The sequence below is a fragment of the Aythya fuligula genome, chromosome 1, assembly GCF_009819795.1.
Source record: "Aythya fuligula isolate bAytFul2 chromosome 1, bAytFul2.pri, whole genome shotgun sequence".
Taxonomy (NCBI): Eukaryota; Metazoa; Chordata; class Aves; order Anseriformes; family Anatidae; genus Aythya; species Aythya fuligula.
Window position 1 is genome coordinate 96536003 of NC_045559.1, and position 27070 is coordinate 96563072.

Below are 27070 nucleotides of genomic sequence, written 5' to 3' on the forward strand. Positions count from 1 at the left end.
TGTAGTGAAAGCTGGGGAAAATAACACATCCATGTTATAGCTGTTTTCCCTAAAATTCAGGTTTTCATCTCTGCTGTTTTGGGGTGGGTTTTTTTGTTTGTCTTTGTTTGTTTTGGGTGGTATTGTTTTGGTTTTGTTTTTGTTTGGTCCAAGAAAAACTAACAGAGAGAATGAGGGTGTACGGTACTTTAGGAAATTCACACCCCCACTCTGGGCAGCATATTTCAGGACAAACAAGACGTTCAACAGCAACACCCAATCCTACCCGCACAGATCCAGTAAGCTGCTACTAGTTTTATGTTATTAGTTGTTTATAAACTCATAAGTTAACGAGCTGGAACACGGCTGATACCAAAGCTACCTGGTTGGCCACACACCTACCAGCTGATGTGGCCTATCCTGTTCTTCAGCGCTGCCTGTCAATGGTGCAGATACCTTGCTTTGAATGTGTAATTAGTTTTGGTTTGTGTTGTAGTTCATCCTGGGAAAGAGGGGGAGCGAATGGCGCCTGGTTCGTTTAGTAAGTTCTCCCACTTCCTGTATATATAACAATATATTTGCAAATCTTCCTGTAGCAACAGTTTTACACGATCTGACCAAAAGGAGCCTTACTATAAGAAAATCGGTACTTTCTTTTCTTAAATCTACAGAGTTCAAACCTTTTCTAAATCTTACAAAACAGGATGAGAAAACCGTAGTATTAAACATGCTACACCCTGACAAAAATTGCCCTAGAACATGAAAATTTTTTTTAAAAAGGTGGGAGGGAAGCTCAGCAGTCAGCATCACAACACTGTGTCTAACAAATCTGGAAAGCTCAAAAATGTCATATTGCAAGGAAGGAAGATGATAGAAAACCATGCAAACAAGAGTACCAGAAGCTATGGAGAATTTACATTTTGAAACCCACTTTTATTGAACCAAGCACAGTTCCTGACAATCATTCTGAAAACCTTGGACTTGATTACTCTCTGCAAACTATTTTAGACCAATGGAGTTTCTGTGGATAACCTACTATGCCAGTTAATTAAAAAAAAAAAAAAAAGAAAAAAAAAAGAAGAAAAAGCCTAAAGCCTTCAGTCTTCTTCACAGCTACACGGAGCCATCCTTAGCAGCACGACCCTTCACAGAAAAGCAAATAAAGCTGTCACATTAAATACTTCAGAGGAATTATGGATCCACTTCCTTCTTGCAATAAACCCAGGCTGCTGCTCCTCTAGGTAAATTATTACCACAGTTCGTGTGTACATAGGCCCTCATTTTGGCAACACCAAACCCTTCATCTGCTATCAGAACCGATGTGTTTGTTAGTCATGGAAACGTTGCACAATGATAAAAAGAAAAAAAAAATGTAGCAAAAATTTTGGGATTCTTGGGAAACTAGCCTGTCTCTGAGTTTTTAAGTTGGATACTAGGGTTTACTGCCAATGTTTTTCAGTGTAAAAGCACTGTGATGTTTAACTGGAAGTAGCAGGAAGCTCAGCTTCCACCCATGGCCCAGCAGCAGGATTCCTCCCACTAGCAGCAGGCTAAGCCACTGCCCCAAGTGAATGAAAGCAGAGTGCTACTGACAGCCTCCTAAAGCAGTTGGCTTTCTCTGGAGACTTCAGATACAAGCACTGTCTGAAATCGAGACTAATTAGCCCACAAATGCTGAGGAAAACATAGCTAACACAGATACACTGATAAGACCCACTTTTTCCCTCTGTCACCACATGGGGAAATCGCTCTTAGGGAACGATAACGAGCCAGAGGACACGTCCCAAGCACGCACAGCACCCAATCTGCGCTAGACTTTCCTTTGGAACTTTGTCCTGAACCGACAAGATTTCGGGGCAGTTATTTAGAGATCTTGCAAAACCAGGCAGAGTTTTGCAAGGACATAAATTCCCGGAGTGAGCTCTCTGCCTGGGGAGCTACGATACGATGTGCAGCTCCCTCCCGGAGCAGCTGTTTTCGAAGGCTGGAAGAGGCTATAAATAGAGTGCCACCTGATTGCCAGTCCACACGAAACTCAAACACAGAGCAAATAAGAAATGCTGTTACTTCTTCGGTGTATTCCTCCACTACCCGGGCACCTCCGGCACTGCCTGTATTTTATATTTTAGTACAGGAGCGTTACCCAGCTGGATGGGTCGGCACAGAGCTATCAGATGTGCGGCACACACCTGCCAGCACACTCTGAGAAGCCTTCTTAGCGGCGTACTTGCTGCGAGAGCTCTCTTTTGCCTCGCTGGCTGAGAAAGAGTAGGTGGTGAAAAGACATAACCTGCTTTATTCCGTATTGCTGCTCGCAAGGGTTTTGACAGGTTTATCCAAAAAAGAAAAAAAGGGGGAAAAACAAACAAACAAAACAAAAAAGCAGGAATGATGGCTGGGCGCCCTGACGCTACCGCTGGGCGCAAACCACCCGCCCGGCTTGCATTAGTTGCGGCTGCTCAGCCGGTGCAACAGGTAGCAGCACCTCGCCTGCCGGCTGCGGGGCGCCGAGCGCGGCCCGGCAGCCAGCGCCGCCCGCCCGAGCCCAGCGGGGGGCCGGGGCCGGGACCCGGGAGCCGGGAGCCGCCCGGCAGCGGCACAGCGCCCGGAGCGCCCGGAGCGCCAGGGCCGCCAACGCCATTTTGCCGGCGCGGGGCTGCGGGCGGCGGGGCTGCCCCCGGGCCGGGTGGGTCCCTGCCGGGAGCAGGGCAGGGGGAGCCCTCCCGGGGCGCCCTCCCGCCTGTCCCCGCCGCCATCTCGGGGGGGCTCGCTGCCCGCCGCCAACGGCTCCAACGGTTCCAACGGTTCCAACGGCCGCCCCCCCCCCCCCTTCCCCCCGCTAACCGCCCCCCCGCCCTTACCCAGGTAGTGGCGCCGCAGCAGGCCGGGCTCCTCCAGCCCCAGGCTCCGCTTCCTCACGTCCCACAGCAGGTGGGGGCAGCGGCCGCGGGACATGGCCCCCGCCGGGGGGGGGCTGCCGGGCGCTCCGCTGCCGCCGGCCGCCCCGCGCGATCACCATGGAAACCGGCCGGCCCCCGGCCCCTCCGCCCCGCGCCGCCCCTCCCCGCCCCGCGGCTCCGGCAGGGAGAGGGAGAGGGAGAGAGAGAGAGACAGGGAGAGGGAGAAGGAGAGGGAGAGGGGCGGGGCCGGCCGCCGCTCGGAGCCACGCCCCCCGCGGTAAGCCACGCCTCCTGTGGGAAGCCACGCCCCCCACGGTAAGCCACGCCCCCTGCAGTGAAGCTACGCCCCCTGCGGTGAAGCTACGCCTCCGACGGTGAAGCTACGCCCCCAGGGAGCGCTGCCCCGCCCGGGAAGTGACGGACGGGGTGAAGCCGTGCAGCGCGCGGCCATCTTGGGGTTGGGCGCCGGCCATCTTGGCGGGCCGCCATCTTTGAGGCGGGAGCGGGCCGGCGCTCTCGCCCTTCCCGCGGAAGGCCGGGACGGCTCCTCCCGCCTGCGCGAGGCGGGCGGGGCGGCCGCAGCCAATCGCGCCGCGCCCCTCCCTCCGCCCCCCGGCGGCTCCACCAATCAGCGCGGTCGCGGGCGGCGGTGGGCGGGGCTTCGGCTGACCCGGCGTGTGGCACCGAGCGGCGCGACCGGAGCGGAGCAGATCGGAGCGGGGGGCTCCCGCCGGGCACAAGATGGCGGCCGCCGCGGCGGGGCTGCGCGCCTCGTACCACCGCCTGCTGGACCGCATCGAGCTGGTGCTGCCGCCGCGACTGCGGCCCTTCTACAACCACCCGGCGGGTAACGGCCTGAGCGAGGCGAGGGGTCACCTTGGGAGCGGGGACGGGGACGGGGCTGGGGCTGCGCCGCTTGTGTCTCTCGGAGATAAGCGAGTTCTGGGCTGGTTTAGGGCCGGCTCCTCCGAGTGCCATCCTCACTAAGCCCTAAAGCGCTTGCAGCAAGCGAAGGACAATGCTCGCTTCTTCCCCGGCACAAAGGAAGCTGCCAGGAGAACGCCTGGCCCTCTGACAAGCCGTTATGTTTGCTTGTTTGTTTTTTTTTTAATTTATTTACAGACATGATGTCCTCTGGTAGTGTCCTTGCTCTGACGTGCTGCTGCCAAATTCATCCTTGAAAATTCCTGGGTGTCGGCATCTAGGGCGAGCTCTCGCTGCCTGGCAAGTCTTGTTTACGGGCATGCCTCAGGGAGAGGTATCTCCTGACGGCACTCAGCAGCCCTCCCTCACAAAAAGCTTGGCACCAGCCGCTTCTGACTTGTGTAGTCCGTAGCTTTGAGCTTTCAAGTTACCTAATGTTACTAAAAAATAACATCAGATGTCTTGAAAATCTTACAGCTTGTTTAGGGAATGTCGATTTGATCGCTTGTGCGCCATACCCCCAGTTCTCTGGTACTCCAAATTTGAATTTCTGCTTCAGAAGAAAATAGATGATAGCAATTAAATCTACTTTTGTGGAACCTCCGTAAGTTGGATTTATAAAGAGCTGTATTTGCAGCCTGATACAGAAATATTAAATAGCTGCCTAAGAGAATAATGACTGAATTTTTTACCCTGGAGAACAAAAATCATGTGTAGGGTGAAACGTTCTGTTCTTAACGCGAGAAGTCATCTGCTGGTAGCTATTAACTGCTGTTTTAAACTTGATCGCTGTCACGAGCCGTGTGGGTCTTTGGAGGGCTTTATGCAAAGCTGCCAAGGCCATTTTTGTTGCAGTTATGCTGCCCTTCTACAGGGCTTAGTTGGCTTTAAGGTTATGGAGCAACTGATATTCACAACAATAAGCCTGATCCTGCAAAGTGTAAGTGGCTTCACAGGTGCTTGCTGCAGAAACCTGACAGTTAATTTTTCCCAGTTACTGTTTCAAACCTGTTTTAAAACACACAGTATGAAGAGTTACTGTAGGGCCTTTATTAGGCTGAATTGTTAGTAAAAAATTAGCACGCGTAAAAAGCAAACAACCAAAGTCCTGGTGTTTATAATGTATACTTAAAAGCTTTGAACCATAATATGTAACGTATTAAAGTGAAAACTTGGCTTCATCTCGCATGTCATCTGAGGGCTGAGCAGTGGCCTACAGGACCTAAAAGTGAATGTGGTTTGATGAAATCAGAAGCAGTGCTTTGACTGTACCCCAGCGCAACGGGTTCATATCTTGGGTTGTGGTCCCTCATCTGAAGACTTTCAGCGATAGTCCTAGGTTAACGACTTCTGATGGTCTGTGCGTTATAGGTGTGGCATTGTGGTGCATTGTGTTAACCAACCAGCTACCATTTTAGCACCACAGAGGGAGATTTTACCCTCCAGATCCCATTAGGTTGATTTTTCTCCCTTTCTTTCCATACGTCTGTTCCTCTTCTCCCGTAATCCTCCTTTGACTATTGGTAGAAAACTGGAGTGGGAGGTCGATTGGGTGAGAAGTATTGTTTCTGCTAGACAAACATGGTTATTCGGAGATGCATGTTAGAGGTCCACGAGAGCACCCTGATACCTGTATTTGCAATTTGTACTCTTTAAATTTCTAATGCTGCTGTGCAGGATGTCTTCTGTAGCATGAAGAGATGTGTTGAGATTTGGAAAGGGAAGGAGGGACTGACTTGTTACAGTACCAGTAATAAAATAAAATTTTGGGACTTCAGTTTACAAGATTCAATTTACAAAGATTTCAAATGCTAATTCCATTAGTGCAGTTACAGATCATTATATAGAAACTGGCTTTATTCTTCCTGGCCTGATCTTAACTTTTCTGTTATAAATGCATCTTGTTTGCTTGAAAGTCCTTTTTTTGCAACAGAACATCTATTGCAAAACCCCATGGACTGATTATGTAACTGATGAAATGTGAGGATGAGATGATATAGCCTGTGCGGTGGTAGAAGCTGTTTTAGTATATACATGTGTGTATTAGTTTAATTCATTATTAAAAATAAAAGAAAAAAAAAAAAAACACCAAAAACTTACTGTGGGCATTGCATTGTACCAACCAAATCTCACTGAGTAATTTCACCCTCTTTCCTCCCTCAGGTCCCAAAACAGTGTTTTTCTGGGCACCTATTATGAAATGGGTAAGTATAAGATGCCAACTTATGTCTGGATGTTGATCAGAGGGTAATATGAAGTAACCCATTGGGCAAGCAATAGTTTCCCAGCAGGTATCTGAGCCTCCAGAAAGGTTTAATGCCAAGGCTCTAATTTTTAATATATATGGAGGAACAATAATCGTCTTAAAAACATGTGGTGCAACCTGCCATGGATATAAGGGCTAAAAAGAAACAAGGCTTTGTGGAAAAACTGCTCTACATTGAAAGTTTCATGAAAGCTTTCTTTTGTAAAACACTTGCTGTTGTTCAAAGTAGGCGTCAGCTGGCATAGTTCAAAACTCTGAAAGCACATGTTTTGGACAGTAGTAGCTCTCTGCTTCTTGTGTGGTTCTGCTTCCCAATTCATTACCCCACCTGACCTGTGTTTGTGCGAGGTATGTGGCTAGTCCTAATTCACTGCTTCCCTCCTGGTTATTGTATTTGTACAGATAAAGTAAATGAGCTTTAAAATCATAAAGCTGCTCACTCTCCTTGTTTGATAACAAGCAAGGATATAACCTCCTCTTCCTATTGCCAGCTGCTTTGTAAGTGTGCTGTTGTGAAAACCCAGCTTCACATAGGCCATGGGCAACACGTTATACACCAAGCTGCAGCTTGTTTTTGTTGTCAATCTGCTCTGCTGCTGCAGTAACTGTGGTTAACCTCCCCCTTTTTCAGAGGGTCTCCCAGACAGCGTGCTCCTGAGCATACAGGCAACTCTTTTGAGCAGGTTTGCTGCCTGCTGCTGTATCACAAGAGCTAATACACAGGTGGTTTCTTCTTTTGTGAAAGTGCAGGACGGCCTCTCTAAGCTCACAGTGAAGTTCTTCACTGAGAAATTAAAATGACTTTTCCCCTACATGGCAAAGGCAAGTTGCCTTCCAAAAGCATTTACCCAAGTGGGCTGAAAACCTCTACCTCTGTGACACTACTGCAGCAACATCAACCCTGTTAGGTGAGGCAGCACACTAGTCTCTACCCTTAAAAACTATTCTCTTGGTTAGAGCACAACGTAGCCCTTAGTGGCAGTGAGATAAAAGCTTTCGGGCTTCTTTTGTTCATTTATTTTGGTGAAGCCCTATAACAGAACAACAAATTGCATTTCCAGTAGATGGCAATAACACAACAAAATAAATCAAACAGTGTATTTGCTAGCAACGCTCTCAAATAGGTCAGTCGAGCTATTTGTCACTTCACTGGGAATTTTCCCACTGAAATTATATTTTAAAAAAAATCACTTTTACCTCTTCAGATGAAGTTGAGCGAAGACTGTATGGTGTCACGTGTACCTGTGTACCAACAATATCTTAGCCTGAGCTTTAGTAAGAAGGGTCTTATTTAGACAAGGTTCTACTTGCTGCATGAAAACCAGTTAGTGCTTAAAGCAGCTGTGCTTAAGGTAACCTTGTTCTTAATCTAATACAAAGTTGCCACTGCCTGGGATTTTATTGCAAGCCAGTTGCACAGCCCCCGTAACTGTTCTTATATGCACCACAAGGGACTAGAAGGACACAGGGTCTCAAGAAGTAATTACGCTGCTCACACAATGCATCCCATCTCCTGCATAATCCACACAGAATAAACACTGAGCTTTAAGGTAACTTCACAGAATCACTGAATGGTCAAGGTCGGAAGGGGCCTCTGGAGACCACCTAGTCCAACCCTGCTGTGCAGGAGGGTTGCACAGGACCATATCCAGGTGGGTTTTGAGTATCACCACAGAAGGAGACTCCACAGCAGCTCTGGGCAACCTGTTTTGGTGCTCTGTCATCCTCACAGTAAAGAAGGCTTTCCTCATTTTCAAATGAAACTTCCTATTTCACTTTGTGCCTGCTGTTTATCATCCTGTTGCTGGGCACCACCAAAAACTGTCTGGCCCTGTCATCTTGACACCCTCCTTTCAGAAACCTACACATGTTGATCAGATCCCCCCGAGCCTCCTCTCCTCCAGGCTGAACAGGCCCAGCTCCCTCACCCATTGCTCGTATGAGAGAGGCTCTAGTCCCTTAATCATTTTAGCAGGTCTTCAGTGGACTCGTTCCAGGAACTCTGTGTCTCTCTTGTACTCAGGAAACTTCCCTTTGTGAAGCATTTGATATGTCATGGTATGTTGTGGTACTGGGTTTATGCTCAATGAATTTCTCTTTACAGGGCTTGGTGTGTGCTGGAATGGCTGATATGACCAGGCCAGCAGAAAAGCTCAGCACAGCCCAGTCTGCAGTGTTGATGGCCACAGGTAAAGCCAATGTACACCACACTTTTACAAAGCACCATCTGAGCTGTACTCATTCCTTTTTGAATTGGCAGCACTAAGCCACTTCTTTAGGAAAGGCTCAGCTATAACATGCCAGATCTGACTGTTGCTTTTACATGGTAACTGTAAGACAGACCTGTACTTATTATTAAATATCCGTAAGAGTCCTGTGATTATTTACAGTTTTATACAAGTGTCTGAATTTGGAATTGTCCAAAGTGAGTTTTTTGAGTTAGGATACAAATTTGGTCCCTTGAGTTACAATGATACCACTCGTTCCAGTAAGGGACCTCCTTTACTTCAGGTCAAGAAATTTTGACATCAGTCCAGAACACAGTGGCTTTTTTAGAACAGGCTTGAAGGGATTAAACAATGCTAGAGTAATTACACTAATGTAACTGGAAAGGACTTCTGTGTGCTACAAGAACTTTTAGTGGTGTACAGACTACTGCACTGCTGTTTGCTATGAGTTTTCACACTGCCAAAACCAATATTCCATACTCGAGTTGTTCCACCAGATCTTGTCAGGGGTGAGACTTGTGACAAATAAAGCTGAAAATCAAAACTACAGCTGCCACCTTCTTCCTTCTCTGGACTTTGTCTTGATACATGACTCAATGCTATGTGCTGTGCATGATATGTAAAACTGGTGGCTTCTGTAATCTCTAAATGGGTGCAGCAAACTAGATACACTACAACAAAATGCCACTGCCCTAGAATTGTGCCAACATATTAAGGTTTATACTACTGTAGAGTACAGAAGATCTTAACATAAGTCAGTCTTAGTATCAAATTATTGTCTGGTTACGTTATTTTGGAAAAATGCAGTACATACCTGTAGCCTTCCCACTGGCATTTGTTGTGCTTCTAACTGAGAAACAGCTAATTAGAAGAAAAACAGTTGTCCAACGTGAGTTGTAAAGCTTCTGTGTACTTCAACTGGCCGATGAGTCTGTCCTCAAGGTTAGGGGAATGTCTGAATATTTAACTACAAAGATGTAATGCCATTTAAACTTCTCATTCAACAGGCCTTATTTGGTCAAGGTACTCTCTGGTTATTATTCCTAAAAATTGGAGCCTGTTTGCTGTGAACTTCTTTGTTGGCTGTGCCGGTGGCTCTCAACTCTTCCGAATATGGAGGTATGTATTAAGAAGGACTTCTCTATGCGTTGTAATTAAGCACTCATGTCACCTAACCTTAACCATGAATTCATAAATTCCCCCAGTCTTTGTGTCAGTATAACACGAAAGAAGAACTGAGCAATTAAACATTACAGCACTTTTTTGCTACATTTTTAGTTTTCCAGGTGAGTAGGAGGAATGTTTCTAAATATTTTCATTATACCTAGAGCGTGTTTTAAGAAGAGACCTATGTAAGGTTTCTAGGTTTAAGGAATTCTTTAAAAGCTGTAGGTCTGACTGACAAAAAGCCTAGACTACCTCATAAGCTTTGTGCTTCTGTCAGCTTTCCCTGATGAATCTGATCAGTTCCAGCCATATCAAAGGGTTCTTAAGTAGAGCAGCATTTTGATTTTTATTTATTTTTTTATTTTTTTAAGTTATTTCTCGAGGGGAAAACTTGGAGTTCTCTGGCTCCTTCAGTACTGGAGAGAAGTAATGCAAACTAGCTTAGCAGCTAATTGGTAGCTTCTTACCTAAGCTAAGTTATACCTGGACTTGAGGGTAGAAACTCGGGATAGGAATTTGAAACCTCCTTTGCTGAATACATTGTTATGAAGATGCTGTTACTGTAACTGGAGCGCTATCCTCAATCTGTGTTTTTCTTTCCTACAGGTATAATCAGGAGCTAAAAGCAAAACAACAAGGTCAGCTGCTGCAAAAAGATGCTTAACCCTACAGGTCAAATCCAGCAACGCACAAACCCTTCCCCATGGGACCTAGCTTCACTAATTTTAACCTTTTTTCCTCTGAGAAAACGGATGGGGAAATCTAAATGTCTCAAAAGCAAGTGTTTTCTAAGTGCAAATAACAAAGTATCTCCATCCACTTAAATAAAGTGCAACCTTTTAAATTTAAGTAAAATGCTATGTCTTGTGTTAGGAAAGTTATGTTGTCTCTTTAAAAGAAACTGGTTGTGGATTGTGCCTTGAATTGTTTGTTTGGCCCTGCCTTATCTGACTCTGTTGAACACGTGGGAGTGACATGGTATCAGTGACTGTCAGCCAAAGTCCCAGACGGAAGTAATTCTTTTCAAATGTCATGCTGAGACCCTGTGTGGGGTTATACCGTATGTTCAGCAGCCAGTGACAGTGACACCTGCATTTTATTCTCTGATATTCTTCCTTGGTAGTTTAAGGATATTCTTTTCAGGTTCAAGTTATCTTGAATCAGGTTCAAGTCATGTATATCTTGATTTGTTTCTGGGCCACAGCCACCTTTATCAAGAGGAGGGCAAGCCTATACATGCCAGTAGTATGGGTTTTGGTTTGTTTTTTGTTATTTTTTGTTTGTTTTTAAGCTTCTGTCATCCCCTACAGCTAGAGGGCACAACTAGATGGGCATATTTAAGTACCTGGTTCTTGGGAATGTGAAAAATAAATAGCCAAAACATCTGTTACTCACTTTCTGTGCCCTCCTTAAGTACATACAGATTTTCTGTAAAGTTGTGCAGTCAGAAAACTTGTACGTGTCAATTCTCCAAAACTTTGGAGGAAGTGGTTTGCTCTCATCTGTGGCATGTTTATGAATGAAACCTCTGAAAGTCACCCTCTCTCCCTATTTAATTTCCTGTGAAGAGAGGAATGCACCAGAGCAAAGGCTATATGTTATGCTGCAAAAACCCCTCTGCTGCTGAGAAGCATAAAGCAGTCATGCTCAGAACATGGCATCTATCAGCTTCCCCTGGGATCAGAGGTCAGAGACCTCTTCTACTAAAGCTATCAGTAAATATCTGAGGGAAAAGAGATAACTGAGACAGAGTTGCTTCTTCAGTAAAGTGAATGCTTTGAAATACTGGAGTTTGGAATGGTCTCAGATTAAGTCTCTCCTCTGCCCTATGTATACTTACGTATAACTTATGTATAAAGTGTTAGCCAGTACAAAGTAATTGTGCAGGACAGCATTTTCCCTTCTTCTAAGATATGTGCCTGATACTCGGTCAGATCCCCTTTTTCAGAGGCTGTCCTGCCATGGAGGTGCTTCTCTCCTACCTGTATTCTGCTAGAGGCGTGTGCTGTCCCCTCAAACATTCTTACTTGCGTATCTTAGTTCTCTTAGCTGAAGTGGTAATATACGGTATCATCTCAAACGGTGAACCCTCCAGCTGTGTGGTGTTTGCTGAGCTGACAGACTGCAGTGACTGAAGAACACTGCCAGGAAGAAAGGTAGTGTATTTCAGCCCCCCGACCCTTCCCAGTTCCTGACCAGATGAGACTCATCCAACAAACCAGTAATGGGAAAACAAAAGTGTATTAAAATATTCACAAGATTACAATAGAAAACATGAAAGTTCATTCAAGAAAAAATATCCAAGATAACTGTTTCCAGATGAGTCTGTAAAAGCAAAACCACTACCAGTCAATACCCTGGCTTTTCATGTAATCAGGACGTGCATTTCATATCTAGCTCCCTCACACAGATTATACACCTGTCTTACAGGTGTTTGCTCTCTTGCATACCTCCAAGATGGAGGGTTATGAGAAGTATCCTGTCTATGCTACCAGTTATATTTACCACGTAAAAAGAGCTGGCATTGTAGGGAGATAGAAGAGATTGCACAGCACACTGATAACAAAAGGCATTGAACTTCATTTTAGAGTGCAAAACTACTTTTACACGAAAGGGCTTAGTAGCTTCAGGGCAGTGAAGAAAAGGAAAGGAGAAGCCTCAAGAAGAGTACAAATGTTGAGCATCGTTAATATGATTTTGTAGTCTCCCATGTAAAATGTTACCTAAATATTAGCACCACAGCGGTATGGCCACAGCCCAGAAGTCTTACCCACCTTCACACCTTTGTCAGTTTACAGAGAAAACAATTCCATCACCTACTATACTGTAAGAATGTTTTGTATTTGAGGTCTTAGGTAGATACATTAATAATGCAAAATTCCAAGACAAGATTTTGAAACAGACTGAAAGTATTTTGGTTATAAATCAAACGGCCCACACTTTACCTCAATGAATCCACTCTAAGGCAATGCAGCTTCTAAGTTGCACATATACACGTACTGCAGTTACAAGACAGATGGTTACCTAAGCAGTTCTCACAGGTTTAAAAAAGTTAAAAACCTAATTCCAGTTTTTCTAGTCACAAACTGAAATAGCACTAAAGCTTTGAGAAAACAAAACCCTACAGTTCTCCGGTTATCAATGACACATCATGCAATTAATTAGAGGAAAATATGTGCCAGCCTGTAATGGCCTTGAATGCCATTCAATGAACAGGCTGGCTACCTCCCTCACAGAACAACTGCTAAAATCAAACAGAGCGATGGAGATTTGACATACCGAGTACAACTACTAATTTACGTAGATTGATACTTTATACGTAATCATCTTCAAAATCCATTTCTGCTGATCAGTAATAAGGAAGAAAATATTCACTGTTAGTATAGGCAAAACCTTCACTTTGCTGTACTGTCCAAAATTGGGGATGAGAAAAAGATGACTGATGCCATTCATGTTCTTGTCTCTAGAGGGTGCAAGCTGTCTTAGCAGCTAGAGCCCAGGCTGGTGCTCCAAAACTGCTCTACAGTAAGTACAAGGTCACTTTTACATGTAAAAGCAAAGCCAGTTGATGTAATTTTTTCAGATTTCAGTAAAGCTTTCGATATGGCTTCTCACAGAATGCTACCTGGACAAAATGTCCAGCATACAGCTAGATACAGCTAGATAAAAACATAACACAATAGATGAACTACTGACTGACAGGTAGGGCTCAAAAGGTTATGGTAAATGGGGTTACATCAGGCTGCAGCCAGTCACCAGTGGGGTCCCCCAGAGCTCCATTTTAGGGCCAGTTCTTTTCAATGTTTTAATAAATGATTTGGATGTAGGACTAGAAGGTGTTTTGAGTAAGTTTGCTAATAATACTAAACTGGGAGGAGTTGTTGACTCTGTCAAAGGGTGGAAAGGCCTTGCAGAGAGATCTGGACAGATTGGAGAGATGGGCAATCACCAACCGCATGAAGTTTAAAAAGAGCAAGTGCCAAGTCCTGCACCTGGGACAGGGCAACCCTGGCTGCACGTACAGACTGGACGATGAGACGCTGGAGAGCAGCCCCGCAGAGAGGGATCTGGGGGTTGTAGTTGATAGCAAGCTGAATATGAGCCAGCAGTGTGCCCTGGCAGCCAGGAGGGCCAACCATATCCTGGGGTGCATTGAGCACGGCATTGCTGGTCGGTCAAGGGAGGTGATTGTCCTGCTCTACTGTGCGCTGGTGCGGCCTCACCTCGAGTACTGTGTGCAGTTTTGGGCACCACAGTACAAAAAGGACATTAAACTGTAGGAAACAACTTGTAAATCACACAGACCTTCCCCAGCTCCATCCGAGCCACACAGTACTTCTTTCCAAAATAGATGGACCCAAAAAGTACTAGCAGCAGTACTGGAACTGGTCAAGAACAACATGCTTCATTTTTCCTAGGAGTACATGCTGTTCATTTCCACCTGCAAAACAGCCTTGGAGAATTAAGAGAATACCAGCAGAGGACATAGAATTGAATTTCTGGTCACTATAACATCGGGATCTGATGACATTGACTGACTTTAACCTTTGCTTGCTACCCATCAAGGAAATTGGAAGTCCTCTGCACCTGAGACAAATAAGCCAGCTAAGCATCAGTCCTTTTCATCAGCACAGGTTACCACACCTGATTAAACAAGCTAAGACAATCTGACTGACAGAAAGTTCAAAACAGTTTTGTCTCATACTGCCTCAAGTTCTGTTGACTTCAGCCTGAATAAGTTGTTTAACAGCTACATTGTAGAAGCTGTCCATTCCAGCTAAGCAACTTTGCTCATGTTTCCATGACCGAAAAAAAATATTAAATCAACAGCCTTCACAGTGGAGAGGGATTCAGACCAATTTGTACTACTGCTCCTAGGGGTAAGGGAGTTTGTTTCTTTCTTTGAAAAAAAAAATAAAAAACTCAACACTAATAAAAAATAATTCAAAATTCAATCTGTCTTCATACAGAGGATCCAAGCAGCTTTGCAATGAGACTCCTCAGTAGAGGTTCTATGAACATACCTGTAACTAAACAAAAACAATGACATATTTCCTATAGTTAGCACCAGAAGTAACAGTATTGTGCTCAGATTCTCCAGTATATTCCAAAAGAAAAAAAATATAAATAAAAATTCAGAGCCAAGGACAGACAGCCCTATTTTCTCAGAGCACTGAGTTTTTGATAGTTAAATTCATCACCCTCCTCCCTTCTACTCTAAAATGTCTAGGGAGAAAGAGACTGGGCGATGAGACGCTGGAGAGCAGCCTAGAAGAGAGGGATCTGGGGGTCGTGGTAGACAGCAAGTTGAATATGAGCCAGCAGTGTGCCCTGGCAGCCAGGAGGGCCAATCGTGTCCTGGGGTGCATCAAGCACGGCATCGCTAGTAGGTCAAGGGAGGTGATTGTCCCGCTCTACTCTGCACTGGTGCGGCCTCACCTCGAGTACTGTGTGCAGTTCTGGGCACCACAGCATAAAAAGGACATGAAACTGTTGGAAAGTGTCCAGAGGAGGGCTACGAAGATGGTGAAAGGCCTGGAGGGGAAGACGTACGAAGAACGGCTGAGGTCACTGGGCCTGTTCAGCCTGGAGAAGAGGAGGCTGAAGGGAGACCTCATCACAGTCTACAACTTCCTCGTAAGGGGGTGTCAAGAGGCAGGAGACCTTTTCTCCATTAACACCAGTGACAGGACCCGTGGGAACGGGGTTAAGCTGAGGCAGGGGAAATTTAGGCTGGACGTCAGGAGGGGGTTCTTCACAGAGAGGGTGGTTGCACACTGGAACAGGCTCCCCAGGGAAGTGGTCACTGCACCGAGCCTGTCTGAATTTAAGAAGAGATTGGACTGTGCACTTAGTCGCATGGTCTGAACTTTTGGGTAGACCTGTGCGGTGTCAAGAGTTGGACTTGATGATCCTTAAGGGTCCCTTCCAACTCAGGATATTCTATGATTCTATGATTCTATGTAATGCACAGGCATAAGCACAGGCAGATCAAAATCAGGTTTCCCCATCAACCATATCAAAAGCTTTGTTACTTTGTAAGTGTAGAACAAATACTGGGGAGAAAGAGCGTAGTTCATAGGGAAAGCAGTAGGATTCACCCTGATTTTAGTGATGCTCCTTACAAAGGCAGGTGTTGTCAGGAAACCAGCCAAGTGTGATCCTGATGAGTGTGTACCCAACTTTGTTGGGAAAAATGACTGAAGAGGAAGCCAGACTCTTCTCACTAGTGCTCGCTGACAGGACAAAAGGAAGCAGACAGACGTTTAAAACCAGGATATTCCATCTGAACACATGGAAATGCTTTTTTACTTTAAGTGGCCAAACAGATTGCCCAGAGAGGTTGAAGAGTTTCCAACTGTGGAGATACTCAAAACCCAACTGGACATGGTCCTGGGCACCTGCTCTAGCTGAACAGGGACGGTTGGACCAGATGATCTCCAGAGATCCCTTCTAACTTCAACCATTCTGTGACTGATTTTGTGAAATAGATTGAATTAGGAAATGGCTGAAAATCAGAGAGAAGGGGTTATGGTAGATCAAGCTGAAAATTATCTACTGGTATAGAAAAGCCTACACCACATTAGGGTGTACAAAACAGAAATCCTTCTTACTATATGCTAGTCTGCAAAGACCTCAGCTGGAGTGCCACTTCAAGTCCTGAACACTGGATTTCAGGATACAAATGGGTCAGCTAAAGAAAGATTCTCTTCAGCAGAAAAGGACGATTTGAGATCCCTATCAATCTATGAGGAGTATAATCTTGAAACAAGAAGCTGGGAAATTGTATTCAAGTAGTAGACTTGCAGAGAGGAAGGAAATAAACTGCCCACTGCATCCTCTGTGCAAATAAAGGTTATGAAAACACACAAACAAACAAACAACAATAATGACGACCAAAAAAAAAAAAAGGCAACAAAACAAAAGGGAAGCTCTAAATTTCTTCCAGAGGTCATTCAGCCTCCATTTGGAGGCTTTTGAGAACTGATAAAGCATCTCTTAGGAAGTGACAAAGGTATAATGGAGTGACAAGGGGGAGATGAGGGAATACTACAACTTCCAGAGCCCTCGGAGCCCATTTTGTTGTGCTTATATGAAGTGACACAGCTATGAGGAAGAAACATTTCACTGCCTCAGACTTTCAGTGAACTTTTCAACCACCTAGAGTTACTGTTTCTTATCCTTCTAGCTCGCTAGTTCTTCAGTTTTCACAGGTAAACTACAATTTCACAAAAGTCATTAGGTCAGCACTATTCCTGTACCTTAAAGGACTGGGCTTGAATATATGGGCTCGATACAGAAGTAAACAATTCTGCGACCTGTGTTACACAGGTCAGGTAGGCCTAAACATTTCCTTCACTTGCAGTGGTAAGATAACCGTTTCTGATAACTAGGAGTCACAATGTGGCTTACAAAACCAAGTGAGAATGTCTACCTCATGCAAGAAGGCAGCTTGTACTGAGAATCTGACCAAGGAAATATGAATACCCTGTGAAAGTTACCTTTATATTCACCTCAACAACAACAACAACAAAAAATAGGCCCCATAAGCAAAAAAAAAAAAATAAAATCTCGAGGTCAACCTAAAATCTTAGTTATCTTCCAGTTTCTCCGTTAATAATCAAGATAAAAATATTTAAAAACTGTGATGTGAATTTCCACTTTCTCTCTCGTCATACAAGATACAAAAAGAATATTGGCAATTTATAAGCAGAATTCTTACCGCATTTCAACATGCAACATTGGTCTCACTTCTGTACGATTAAATAGACTATTTACACACAATTCATATATATCTTTCCCTCTGTATGCACATGCATTGGTCCTAGCCTAGGCATCAAAGGCCACATGTGAGTTCTCTGGGTCAAATTTTGTTTAAGCAATTCCAGTCTGAATGCGTGTTTTGCATTGGATAGGTTAGGATCTCATTTCAGTTCTTCCGAATATCAGCATAGACCACAGACTCTGACTTGTTAATCTTGTCGCTGTGCTGTCCTCCGGAGTGATCTAGCTGCGCGTAAATGACTGGGCCCTGAAAACAGAATAAAAAAGCACAATCAGTATTGCTCAGGATAGGTCATACCGCCCCTCCCTTCCACAAGGGCTACAGCAAGACCAAAGCTAAAACAAGACCACACAGCTCTTATGACTGCTAGTGACACTTTAAAGCAAGTGGAATGAGCCCTCACCTATAAATGAGCTCTACTCTGCCACCTTGCTCTTATCGGGAGCGTGCCAAACAGCAGGATTTCCTCCATTTAATAATGCTAAGGCTGCTTGCCTTCTCACAAACAGCAAAATCCAGAATCCTTTGTTCTGGAAAGCAGCAGTTCTTAGATGTTGTGGTGCAGAGAAAGATACGTGGCTTAGTCATATGCATGCCAGATTTAATATTTTACAAGATAAACTATGCTACATATTTACCAGTAGATAGCAGAGTGTTCTTCGTGTGCTTACTACCATTCAAGCCCTGTAAATTGTTGCGAGGACATTTGTTGTCGACGGAAGGAAGACACAGACGCTCAATATGAGTGATCAGTGAACTTCGATTTATTGGATAGCTCAGTCGTCTTTTATCTAATTCAATATAATTAGCTCATACATATTGCAAAAGCTAAGCTCATGATTGGTTAGTGCATTTCTCCATTTTATCAGCTAGTTTCTCACTCCCATCAACCGAAATAACACAGTTAGTACTTTCCCAGACCACCAACAGATATCATGTTCTTGTACCTGAAACCTCCCTGAAACCTCCCAGATTTTACGTACTTTCTCAGACTCATTTACGCACTTTCTCAGACTCATATGAGCTGCGTTTGATACTTTGTTAGCTCGCGACCTCCTAGTTGCTCAACATTCACATGACCTATTTCACTTAACCATTCCTCCACAATAAATCTCACCACAGCTGTACCACTTGGATATAATTGAGGGATAAAATAAACCTGCAGCCACCTCAGGACACCACAGTCACTTGATGGGATCAAGGCTCACACAGCAGCAAGCCAGAAAATACTAAAATGGTGCAGTAATGCGGAGTCTTACTTCACTTTTAAGCCAACCCAGCCCAGAGTTTAAAAAAAAATAAAAAAAAAAAAGTGTAAAACTGAATCCTTGGTCAGCTAAGCCATCAAGGCACTCTTTTGCTACCAACCAGTCCAATGTATGGTGCAGATCTGCAAAGAGAACTGCCGAAAACCATCACGCCAAACTTCACACATAAGGTGTGCTTGGCACCTTCTCGGGCCAGTCTTGTTCAGCACTGCCCAGCACTGACAGGTACTGCCAGGTTTTCCTTGAAAAGACTGAAACACAGCCACACACCTCTGCTATATCTGCTGGAGTGAAGTGGAGGACAGAAAAGCACTGTCTTTCAGCAGGGCATGCAAACACCCCAGCACTTTCCTAAAGGACCATGTCCTCCAAAACACAGACTACAGGAAAGCAAGCTGCATCTGTTCCAGATGGGCTGGGGGCAGGACTGCAGCCTACAAAGAGCAAGTGCCTGACAAGGTAAAGGTGGGACATTTACGGAAAGGGCTGACCCGCAGCTCCAATTCTGCACACCACAACGGACAAGCACAGGGTGGAAGGCTGTGACCACCTACCAGATCTCTGAGGAGAGACCACACACAAACATTACCTGCACGGGAGAGAAAGGGACTGTTCTGCTAGGTGGAGGGAAGAGGGGGAAAATTGCAAGGACAGATCTTCTTGTTCAGTTGAGGGCTTTTGCCTCGAAACCATTTCACCCATTTAACTCCATTACTGTTTCCCTTAGGTCCAAGGGAGAAGAAGCTTTCACAGATATTTCTCCCATTCTCTTCTCTCCAGTACTTTTGGTATGCTGCCAAATTAGAAAGCATCTCTGTGGAACCGACACAGAAAGCCTTCCATCTATCTCCCAAAGCAATTAGCCAAAGATGAAAAGGAAATTTTCAAAGGCCCATAGGTACACTTCTGTACAGCTGTTTTCCTTCCAGCACAAAGGCAAATCAGGCACCTGCCTCATTCTCCTTGAGAAGCAGTTTAAACCCAAACTTTCTTCCTTCCAGATAAAGTACTTCCCAAGTTATAAAGAAAAAGAGTAGAGGAAGGGGATGGAAATAAGGATGGAAACTTACAAGCAGCTATAAAATGCTGAATAGAAATAACAGACTGTGGAAATGCTGGGGAAAAAAAAATAAATACAGATGTCCTAGAAAAGTTGGGATTTAGAAAAAACACCTTTTTTTACCCCACTGTTGATTCTCACATTGTTCTGATCTCCAACACTGTATCTAGATCATGTTACTAACTGCAATTAGAGCTCAGTCTATGAAAACGTAAAGACAAGTTAAGCCTAAGGTTTATTTGCAAGTAATTTAGGAGTTCTCATCTGCCTGAAACCACAGTTTAAGGATATGGTGAATTCAGCTCTACAGCACTTTGTATCAGTTCAAAAAAATCTACAGCTTCATAAAATACTCACAATTCTGACATTTCAGGTTTGCTCAAGAAATTCTGATGGGTCAGTTTTCAACCACAGGAGTTCACTGCTCAGGATCAGTATTATCACTATTCTAATTTTATGCCTGGTTAAATATAGTTATCCTGCTGCAACCAGCATGTCAGGTGGTGATGGAGGATCTGACTTGCTGTGGTCACCTGATCCAAATCAAGCTATCGTTGTTTGGATATGCTCACTGTCACCTAAACAAATGGTAGATTAGCTGATGCAGAGAAAAGGAGGAGCAAGAATTTGCTATAATGCCTCACCTATTTGATTTATTGCCAGCTGAATCTTTGTGAAGACTCTTCTTCCATAAGTAAAAGCTTCAGAAAAGTCTAAGCAATTCAGAACTTTCACCTAAGTCCAACTAAGATCATTCTGACTCTTCAGAACTAAGAGAAAGGGCAGCACTGCCATAAAATAACCTGCATTTCCCAAAGTCTTGTGATTTTTTCATTCAAACCAATGGAAAAAGAGCAGCAGGTATACCCATACCTTGCTAAAAGTTTGTCAGCAGAGTCACGAATTGCAAGTTACAGCAAAAGAAAGGAGTTATGAAGTTAGACCACCACACCATGTGGTCTACAGTATTCTCAAGTTCTTTAGATTCTGGAAGATGTTGGAACTACCACAGATTCCAGCCCCAGGAAATTTATCTGAAATTTAAGTCAGGATTCTCTGCACCATGAACTGCTCCCTCCTAGGGTCCTGGTGTCCAGCCCAAAGCTCAGAACAGAGCCCAGACTAAGCTTGTTCAGTTATTCCTGAAGACATTTCTGCAGGCCTGAGGTCTGCATTGAAGTTAACGTAGCTTCAGTGCTTCCAGCTTCTACACTGATAAACCTACCCACTTGGGATCTCTGTGCCATACTGCTCTGTACATCAGAAATGTACTTCTGCAGAAGTTGTACTTTAAGATGAACAGTATTTCAGCCTGCCCAGAAATGAGTAATCAACAACTCACAAAGCAGAAATACAAATGACAAATAGAAGCCACCTTGGAGTGAGCATTTCTTGGGACAACACACCCTGCCTCCCAGTTTGCCTGTTGCAACCCAGCTTACTAGCTAAAGAAGGACATCCATCTGGGAAACGCATTTAGGAATGTATTTCTCTCTCATCCATATAACAGTCATAGTAGAATACAAGTCAAGAACGATGGCATGGAAAAAGAAACACCATATACACATTTGACAGGACAGAATGTATCTGCTAAGAAGAAACAGTGAAAATAAGTGGTTCTGAGTCGCTCAGCTGAATATTCATAAAATCAGACAAGCTTTATCTAGGTCTTAAAGGCAGACTGCTATTAACAGACCCACTCCAGTCAAAATCAGAACTGTTTTAAAACCTTATCACTTGATTATAGTGCTTTTAGGTTCATAGAATAACTGCTCTTTGAAGTCATCAGGCAACATTGTGGGCCTACATACTAAAACTTTGACTTCTGGAAGTACTGCGTGTCAAGAACAAGACGTACTTCAAAAGCAGACTGTAAATCCCCAACAGACCAAGGGCCTTGACTTTATCCATCTCACTCAGCACTGTATTTTTTTCCTGTAGTATTAACACATATCTCCATTACCTCTTCAAGAGAAATGAAGAAAGCAGGTGTCAGCTCTGATTTAGAAACCCCTCAGAGGCCACACACTTATAGTAGACACTTCCTAAAAGGTGACTTACTAAGAATTAGTCCATTTTGGACATAAACTCACTCAGAACCCAGGCCTCCATGAGAAAATTGCTGAGCATACACAAATCAAGAGGTAAGAAACACCTTATAGATATGGAAATCCTGCACATTGTTGGCCGATAATTATATATTGCACAGAGTCCTTGTTTGATGCATGCTCTCTGCCCTCTGACTAATTTCCCATGAGATGATTAGTCAGAGTAAGAGCTACCTTTGTCCTTCAAAGTTAGCAGAACTTTGCCAACAGCAGCAAGAACAAGACAAAGTTTCATAATTTCAAGCCCACAAAAGCTATGTGGCTCAGCAGAAAAGCACTTTGGGCAGCAAGAGTGACTTCAGACTAACCATCACTGGTCAGCGTTTGCATTGCACTGGCTCATTTTCATGTAAAGGCACTGCATGCCACTTCGAGCATATACCCCCACATCGATGAGAGATTAAGGAAAATTCCTCCCCAGCACAATCCCAGAACAGCCTAGGCAGCTTTGTAGAGTGTTACACATCTAGTAGACAATATTATCTCCATGTATCTCCAGCAGCTACCCACTACGAATTCCTCGTCTTCTTCAGGATCTCACACTTGTACTTCACTACCATCTATGTTAATGCACATAACAGAGCCATCTTTTTCGTACAGAAGTACAAAAAGGACATAAAACTCTACCTCAACAAATACCAAATACTGTTCTTTCAGATGCACTACATCTCTGAGGGATTGCTGCCCATCCCTTGTTCAGATCAGACATCCTCCCACCCTCATCACTTTAACAGACAGCACCTAATTCACATGTCCCACCCTGCCTTTAGCTTTTCCATACCATCTCCCCATGCTCCATGAGGATCCTGCTTCGGAAAGAAGCAGTAAGCAGTTTACCTGGTGTGATCTGGCGGGTACGCTGTTTACCAGACCCTCTGTGTCGGAGGGTGACTTCTGCGGAGCCTGCTTAACCGGTGACATCAAGCTCTCAGATGTACCGCAGCTGACGAGGTGGCAGAGCAGAGTTTGCACGACAATGTTCAAGAGGCACAAACACACACACACACAAAAAAAAGGAACAAAAACAAAAAACGAGTGATGGCGAGATGAAATTGGTGGCAGATTATGCCAAAGTAAAAGTGAACATAATGGATTCTGGAATAAACACATATAATTCTCCATCTCTCCCTAGTCATTTCTCTGCCCTTCCTCCTAGAGTCTCACTGCTGAGCAACGTGAAGGAACAACTTTAACATGCGACAGCAGCTCCTCCAGAATTCTTGTTCCCTAGATATTCCCATTTAACCCAACCAGTCTAAAACTTTACAAACCCACATGTGTTTTCTTCACTGAGGCTCGAGACTCAATTAACAGCAGTAAACAGCAATTTTCTTCTACCTGCAAGCTAAATAGCCCCAGTCACTGAAGCAAGCGTTATACCACTGCAAATATTAAAGTGAACACTTGCAACAGCCACCAAGCTCTCCATACTACAAAGGTACTTCCTACCAAAGTCCACATTAGTTCCCTTGCTTTTTGTTTGGGCTATGACTCCAAAATAATTCTGCTCACTCACAACAGACACTAGTCTCTGGAGTGATTACTTTAAGAGTCATAAGTGATGTGTATGCTATGTGCCCAGATACAACTAAGTGAATATCTAAACGGGCAAATCTTGTTTGAAAACTCAGAAAACTGTCTTGTGGTGAGAACTAACACCTCTGAAAGAAGGTTGCCAGTTTTCAGTCATTGCTTTTTTCTTCCCATCTGCTTAGAGCAGGACCAAAAAAAAAAAAACCAACAAGCCAGTGACAGATAAATGAATACCACTGAGCTAAGTATATGAGCAAATGTCTTCAAACTTAACCTTGGCGGCTTCTGGGCAGTGCAGTAATGGGTCTTTAAATGTTCAGTCTATCTCCTCTTAACCCACGCACCCAGGAGAGAAAAGGGGCCACCTCCTTGACAACAAACACAGGAGTTCCCGTTGCTACCGCTTCGCTACCCTCTGAGCACTGAGCATCCTTTCCCCACAGTCTTTTTAAAAAGACAGTGTACAAAGCAAATACAGAAACAAACAAATAAGGACAGTGACATTAAGCAGACACCTTCTCACAGGGCAATCATTTTTTAACCTTTGGGAAGTCTAACCACAGAAGATTTAGCTCTACAAACATGCCACAGATTAAAAAAAAATGTGAAATACTGCAGACCCAGTAACCACAGAAAGGGGTTTCCACTCTGTCTCAGAGACAGAGCAGCCCTTCTGTGACCGAATGACATAACCATGAATTGTTTCCTTTATTCACAAAATTCCTAAGATCCACACTATCTAAAAGTCCTAATTCCTTTTTAAGCAGCTCATGCACTTAGATGACTGCAATTGTAAGTTTTCAAATGGCAGAGCTGTCCGAGCCAGAAGAACACTTACAGAGAGCGTGTTTTCCTTCTGTCATGGAAAGAACTCTGAATTTCCTGTGCTCTAGTCAATGCACTGGCAAGTTCACTGCTGGAAGAGATGGAGGGACACCATCTGGGATAAGCAGCAATCCCACCCCAGCCAGACATGAGACAATGAAACCCAAGCACCCAGTGAAATGCATTGTCCCTTTGCCAACAGATTCCAGCACAAATTACAGTGAAGTTATGTTAGCACAGAGCTAGCCGGTTAGTCAGCAAAAGAAGAGGAAATGTGTACACATACACACAGGTATTAACAGCAACCACCAACTTGATTAGTTACCATGGTGTCTAGTGGGACTGGAAGAGAAGACCCAGCCCTGTTACATTCCCAATCTGGCGTCTATATCAGGATCTCTGTAAGGAGAGGAAGATAAGCAGGATCCGATCCCAGCACACCAAGGCAGAAAGGAAAACAAAAAAAAACACCAAAGTCAGATCATGAATGGAAATTGTGGCCATGCAGGGTTCCAGATGCCGCGCAGTGCCCCAGCCCACCTCAGTTCAAGGCAGAGTTGTTATCTAAGAGTAAGTACATCTCACCACTACCACCACACACTAGGTTAGTGTCATGGAGAAGAAAGTCCGTAAGTTTGAAGGGGGTCACAGCACGTTTGGTTTCTCTTAGCATGTCATGCAGAGCTGCCACGGTCAGCAAAAGCAGTATTCAAACTTCAGAGTTTACTTTCCTGGGAGAGCAATTAAATCTATTATATGAAATTACTGCACGTGAACTCCTGCTCCAGGCTCAGCTCCAGTACATGTCCTTCAGCAGGAAGACAGTGGTCAGCAGGTCACTCAGAAGCAAAGCATGTGGATCATCACATGTACACTCCTGGTGCGTGACTCTGCAGGTTTTTTCTCAGTTTTTAGCAGAAGGACACATGCAGAAAGGGGGAAGCAGACTTTCTGCACAATTTTGAGCACATGCAGCTGTCTTCACTGCACTCAGCCTTACCATTGGGAATAGCCAACTCACTTTCTCTAAGCTCTCCAACTGGGAAAAGGACAGGGCAAAGTTCAATTTAGAAATCCCCACAAGTTTATTTATGGAGTTGTTTTCTTTTATCTGACAGGCAACCAAGAAAACCTGCAGGAAGCAGGAATATTTGTTGGGGAAGAAACAGAAGAAGGTTATAATTCTTGATTTTGTTTCTAAGATTACAGACATAATTTTCATTCTTTCTTACCGAAGCAAATGACCATCTAAATTAGAGAGAAAGAGAAAAGAGAAAGCAGTTCCCCCACCACCAACAAGCTCCATCACCACAGGATTCAAGTTTGATTTTGTTAGGTCTTGTTGCATTCTCACATCCCTACTCAAAGAACTGTGCTTTATTTAGGAAATACCCTCCTAACACAAAAAAAAAAAAAAAAAAAAAAAAAAAAACTCGTAGGGATGGTAACAGTTAACTAAAACCAGACAGTTGAATGAGGATGGATGTGGAGTGGTTACTCCTTCCTTATTTTAAAGAGTGGTGATGAATGGGATTTTGGCCAGTGTACTACCACTTCAGGAGCAAGACACTGGTAACTGAAAAAATCAGTCTTCATCTCAACAGAGCATTCCTTAAAACTGCATGTGTGGCACTTTTTCTTTGGGAAGGGGGAGGCTAAGGGAAGAAGGGGATGGGAAGGGGAACAGAACAGAGCTAGGGGATCTTAGATTAGATGTCCATAGGGCACATAAGCTTGTGGCAGGGCTCAGCTGTAACATTTAGTGATTATCAGGTGCAACTCATGGTCAGTAGGCCTTTTCAAGCACAGTAGAAAAATAATCATTATAGGCAGATGGCCAGTCTTCCACACGGCCATACCCTACGTCTAGTCATGGTTGCCAAGACTTGGCTGAAACAACTCCTACCCCCCTGTAAGCCCTCCCTCTGAGCCTACTGCTGTTCCTCACATCATACACAGGTGAGGAGGGAGATCTCTTACCCAGAGTAACGTTTTTTAGAGTTGTTCTTTCTGATGACAAGACACACGACAATAGAGATGAGCGGTGTGAGACCTGTAACCGTACCGATGACTATCCCTGCCACCATGGCAATGGGGAACGCAGGCAGGCTGTCTGGGGAGAGAAGGGAGAAAACATTCAACTCTTCTGCATTCCCTGATTAACAGAAATGCAAACCACAAATGTTCTTGACCTTGGATTCTTTTAGAGCAGAAGCACTAATGTAATATCCAGGAATTAAAACATGCAGCCTAAATGGTAGCGATTGCAGGCAGCTAGCAGAATAATGTATGAACAGAGCAGACACCAAGAGCGTTCTTTAAGTCACCATCCTTCAGGAAAGGCTTTATATTGAACTAAGAATTTTTTGTATGTCAAGGAACACAAATGATAATGACAACAACCCTATCCCATTTTGTGTCTGAGAAAAAAAGTTACGTTCACCTTGCAATTCCCAGTGAGGTCAACAGGAAAAGGCAGGCACACTTGAAAGCAGATTTGAACTTAACACACTGCTAATCAACAAAGTGCTGAAGGTTGGTTGTTCTCCGGGTAGCATGCAGCAAACAGCCCAGTTACTACCCACAGTCACTCTAAGAGCATTTATACATGCTTCTGGTGTCTCAAAATACATCTCTCTACATTTTCATAGCGTCATTCTTCCCCTTCTTAAGTCAGGATCATTGAAAGGTATTAGCAATATGCTTACAGGAACACATTATTGCTTTACTCACGTTTTCCCCAATACAATTTGGGGGAAGGGGAGGCCAAGAAAGAGCAGCCAGAAATAAAAGCCAATCAGAAAATGAGTACAAAAGACTTACAGAAGAAAGAATACACAATCCACCATTATATCTTTTTGCAGTAGCAAACAACATTCTCCCTCTCATCTTGCTTAATACAAGGAGCACTTTCAACCAGAAGAACCATCTTCATCAAAAATCCATGCTACGATAGCTCCTTCCACCAAATACAAGTGAATCAGCATAGGATGCAATAGGTAGAACATCTTATATAGAAAATCCTT

The 27070-nt window shown here is 44.1% G+C and overlaps 3 protein-coding genes across 13 annotated transcripts in view; 1 reads left to right on the plus strand and 2 right to left on the minus strand.

Moving 5' to 3' along the window:
• DCAF6 (DDB1 and CUL4 associated factor 6) overlaps positions 1-3042 on the minus strand; it is an 86455-nt gene extending 83413 nt beyond the window's left edge. For 5 of the 7 annotated variants that reach the window (XM_032184512.1, XM_032184504.1, XM_032184491.1 and 2 more), the window contains exon 1: positions 2841-3042. In XM_032184512.1, the coding sequence (XP_032040403.1) occupies positions 2841-2934 (94 nt within the window). In that variant the 5' untranslated portion in view covers positions 2935-3042. The remainder of the gene's footprint in view (positions 1-2840) is intronic. The other 2 variants (XM_032184518.1, XM_032184526.1) reach the window with 1 other exon arrangement.
• A 487-nt stretch (positions 3043-3529) lies between these two features.
• On the plus strand, positions 3530-10388 carry MPC2 (mitochondrial pyruvate carrier 2). Its single transcript, XM_032190864.1, has 5 exons — positions 3530-3726; positions 5967-6007; positions 8174-8258; positions 9305-9416; positions 10071-10388. Exons 1-5 carry the CDS (start codon positions 3621-3623, stop codon positions 10126-10128), a joined length of 402 nt encoding a protein of 133 aa, XP_032046755.1. The 5' UTR covers positions 3530-3620; the 3' UTR covers positions 10129-10388.
• A 6561-nt stretch (positions 10389-16949) lies between these two features.
• The window catches only part of MPZL1 (myelin protein zero like 1), a 36022-nt gene continuing 25901 nt past the window's right edge, over positions 16950-27070 (minus strand). For 2 of the 5 annotated variants that reach the window (XM_032183016.1, XM_032183026.1), the window contains exons 4-6: positions 26025-26157; positions 22524-22629; positions 16950-17496 (exon numbers count right to left, since the gene is read on the minus strand). In XM_032183016.1, coding sequence (XP_032038907.1) covers positions 17395-17496; positions 22524-22629; positions 26025-26157 — 341 coding nt within the window. In that variant the 3' untranslated portion in view covers positions 16950-17394. Of the gene's footprint in view, positions 17497-22523; positions 22630-24369; positions 24444-26024; positions 26158-27070 lie in introns of those variants that run through there. The other 3 variants (XM_032183043.1, XM_032183034.1, XM_032183051.1) reach the window with 3 other exon arrangements.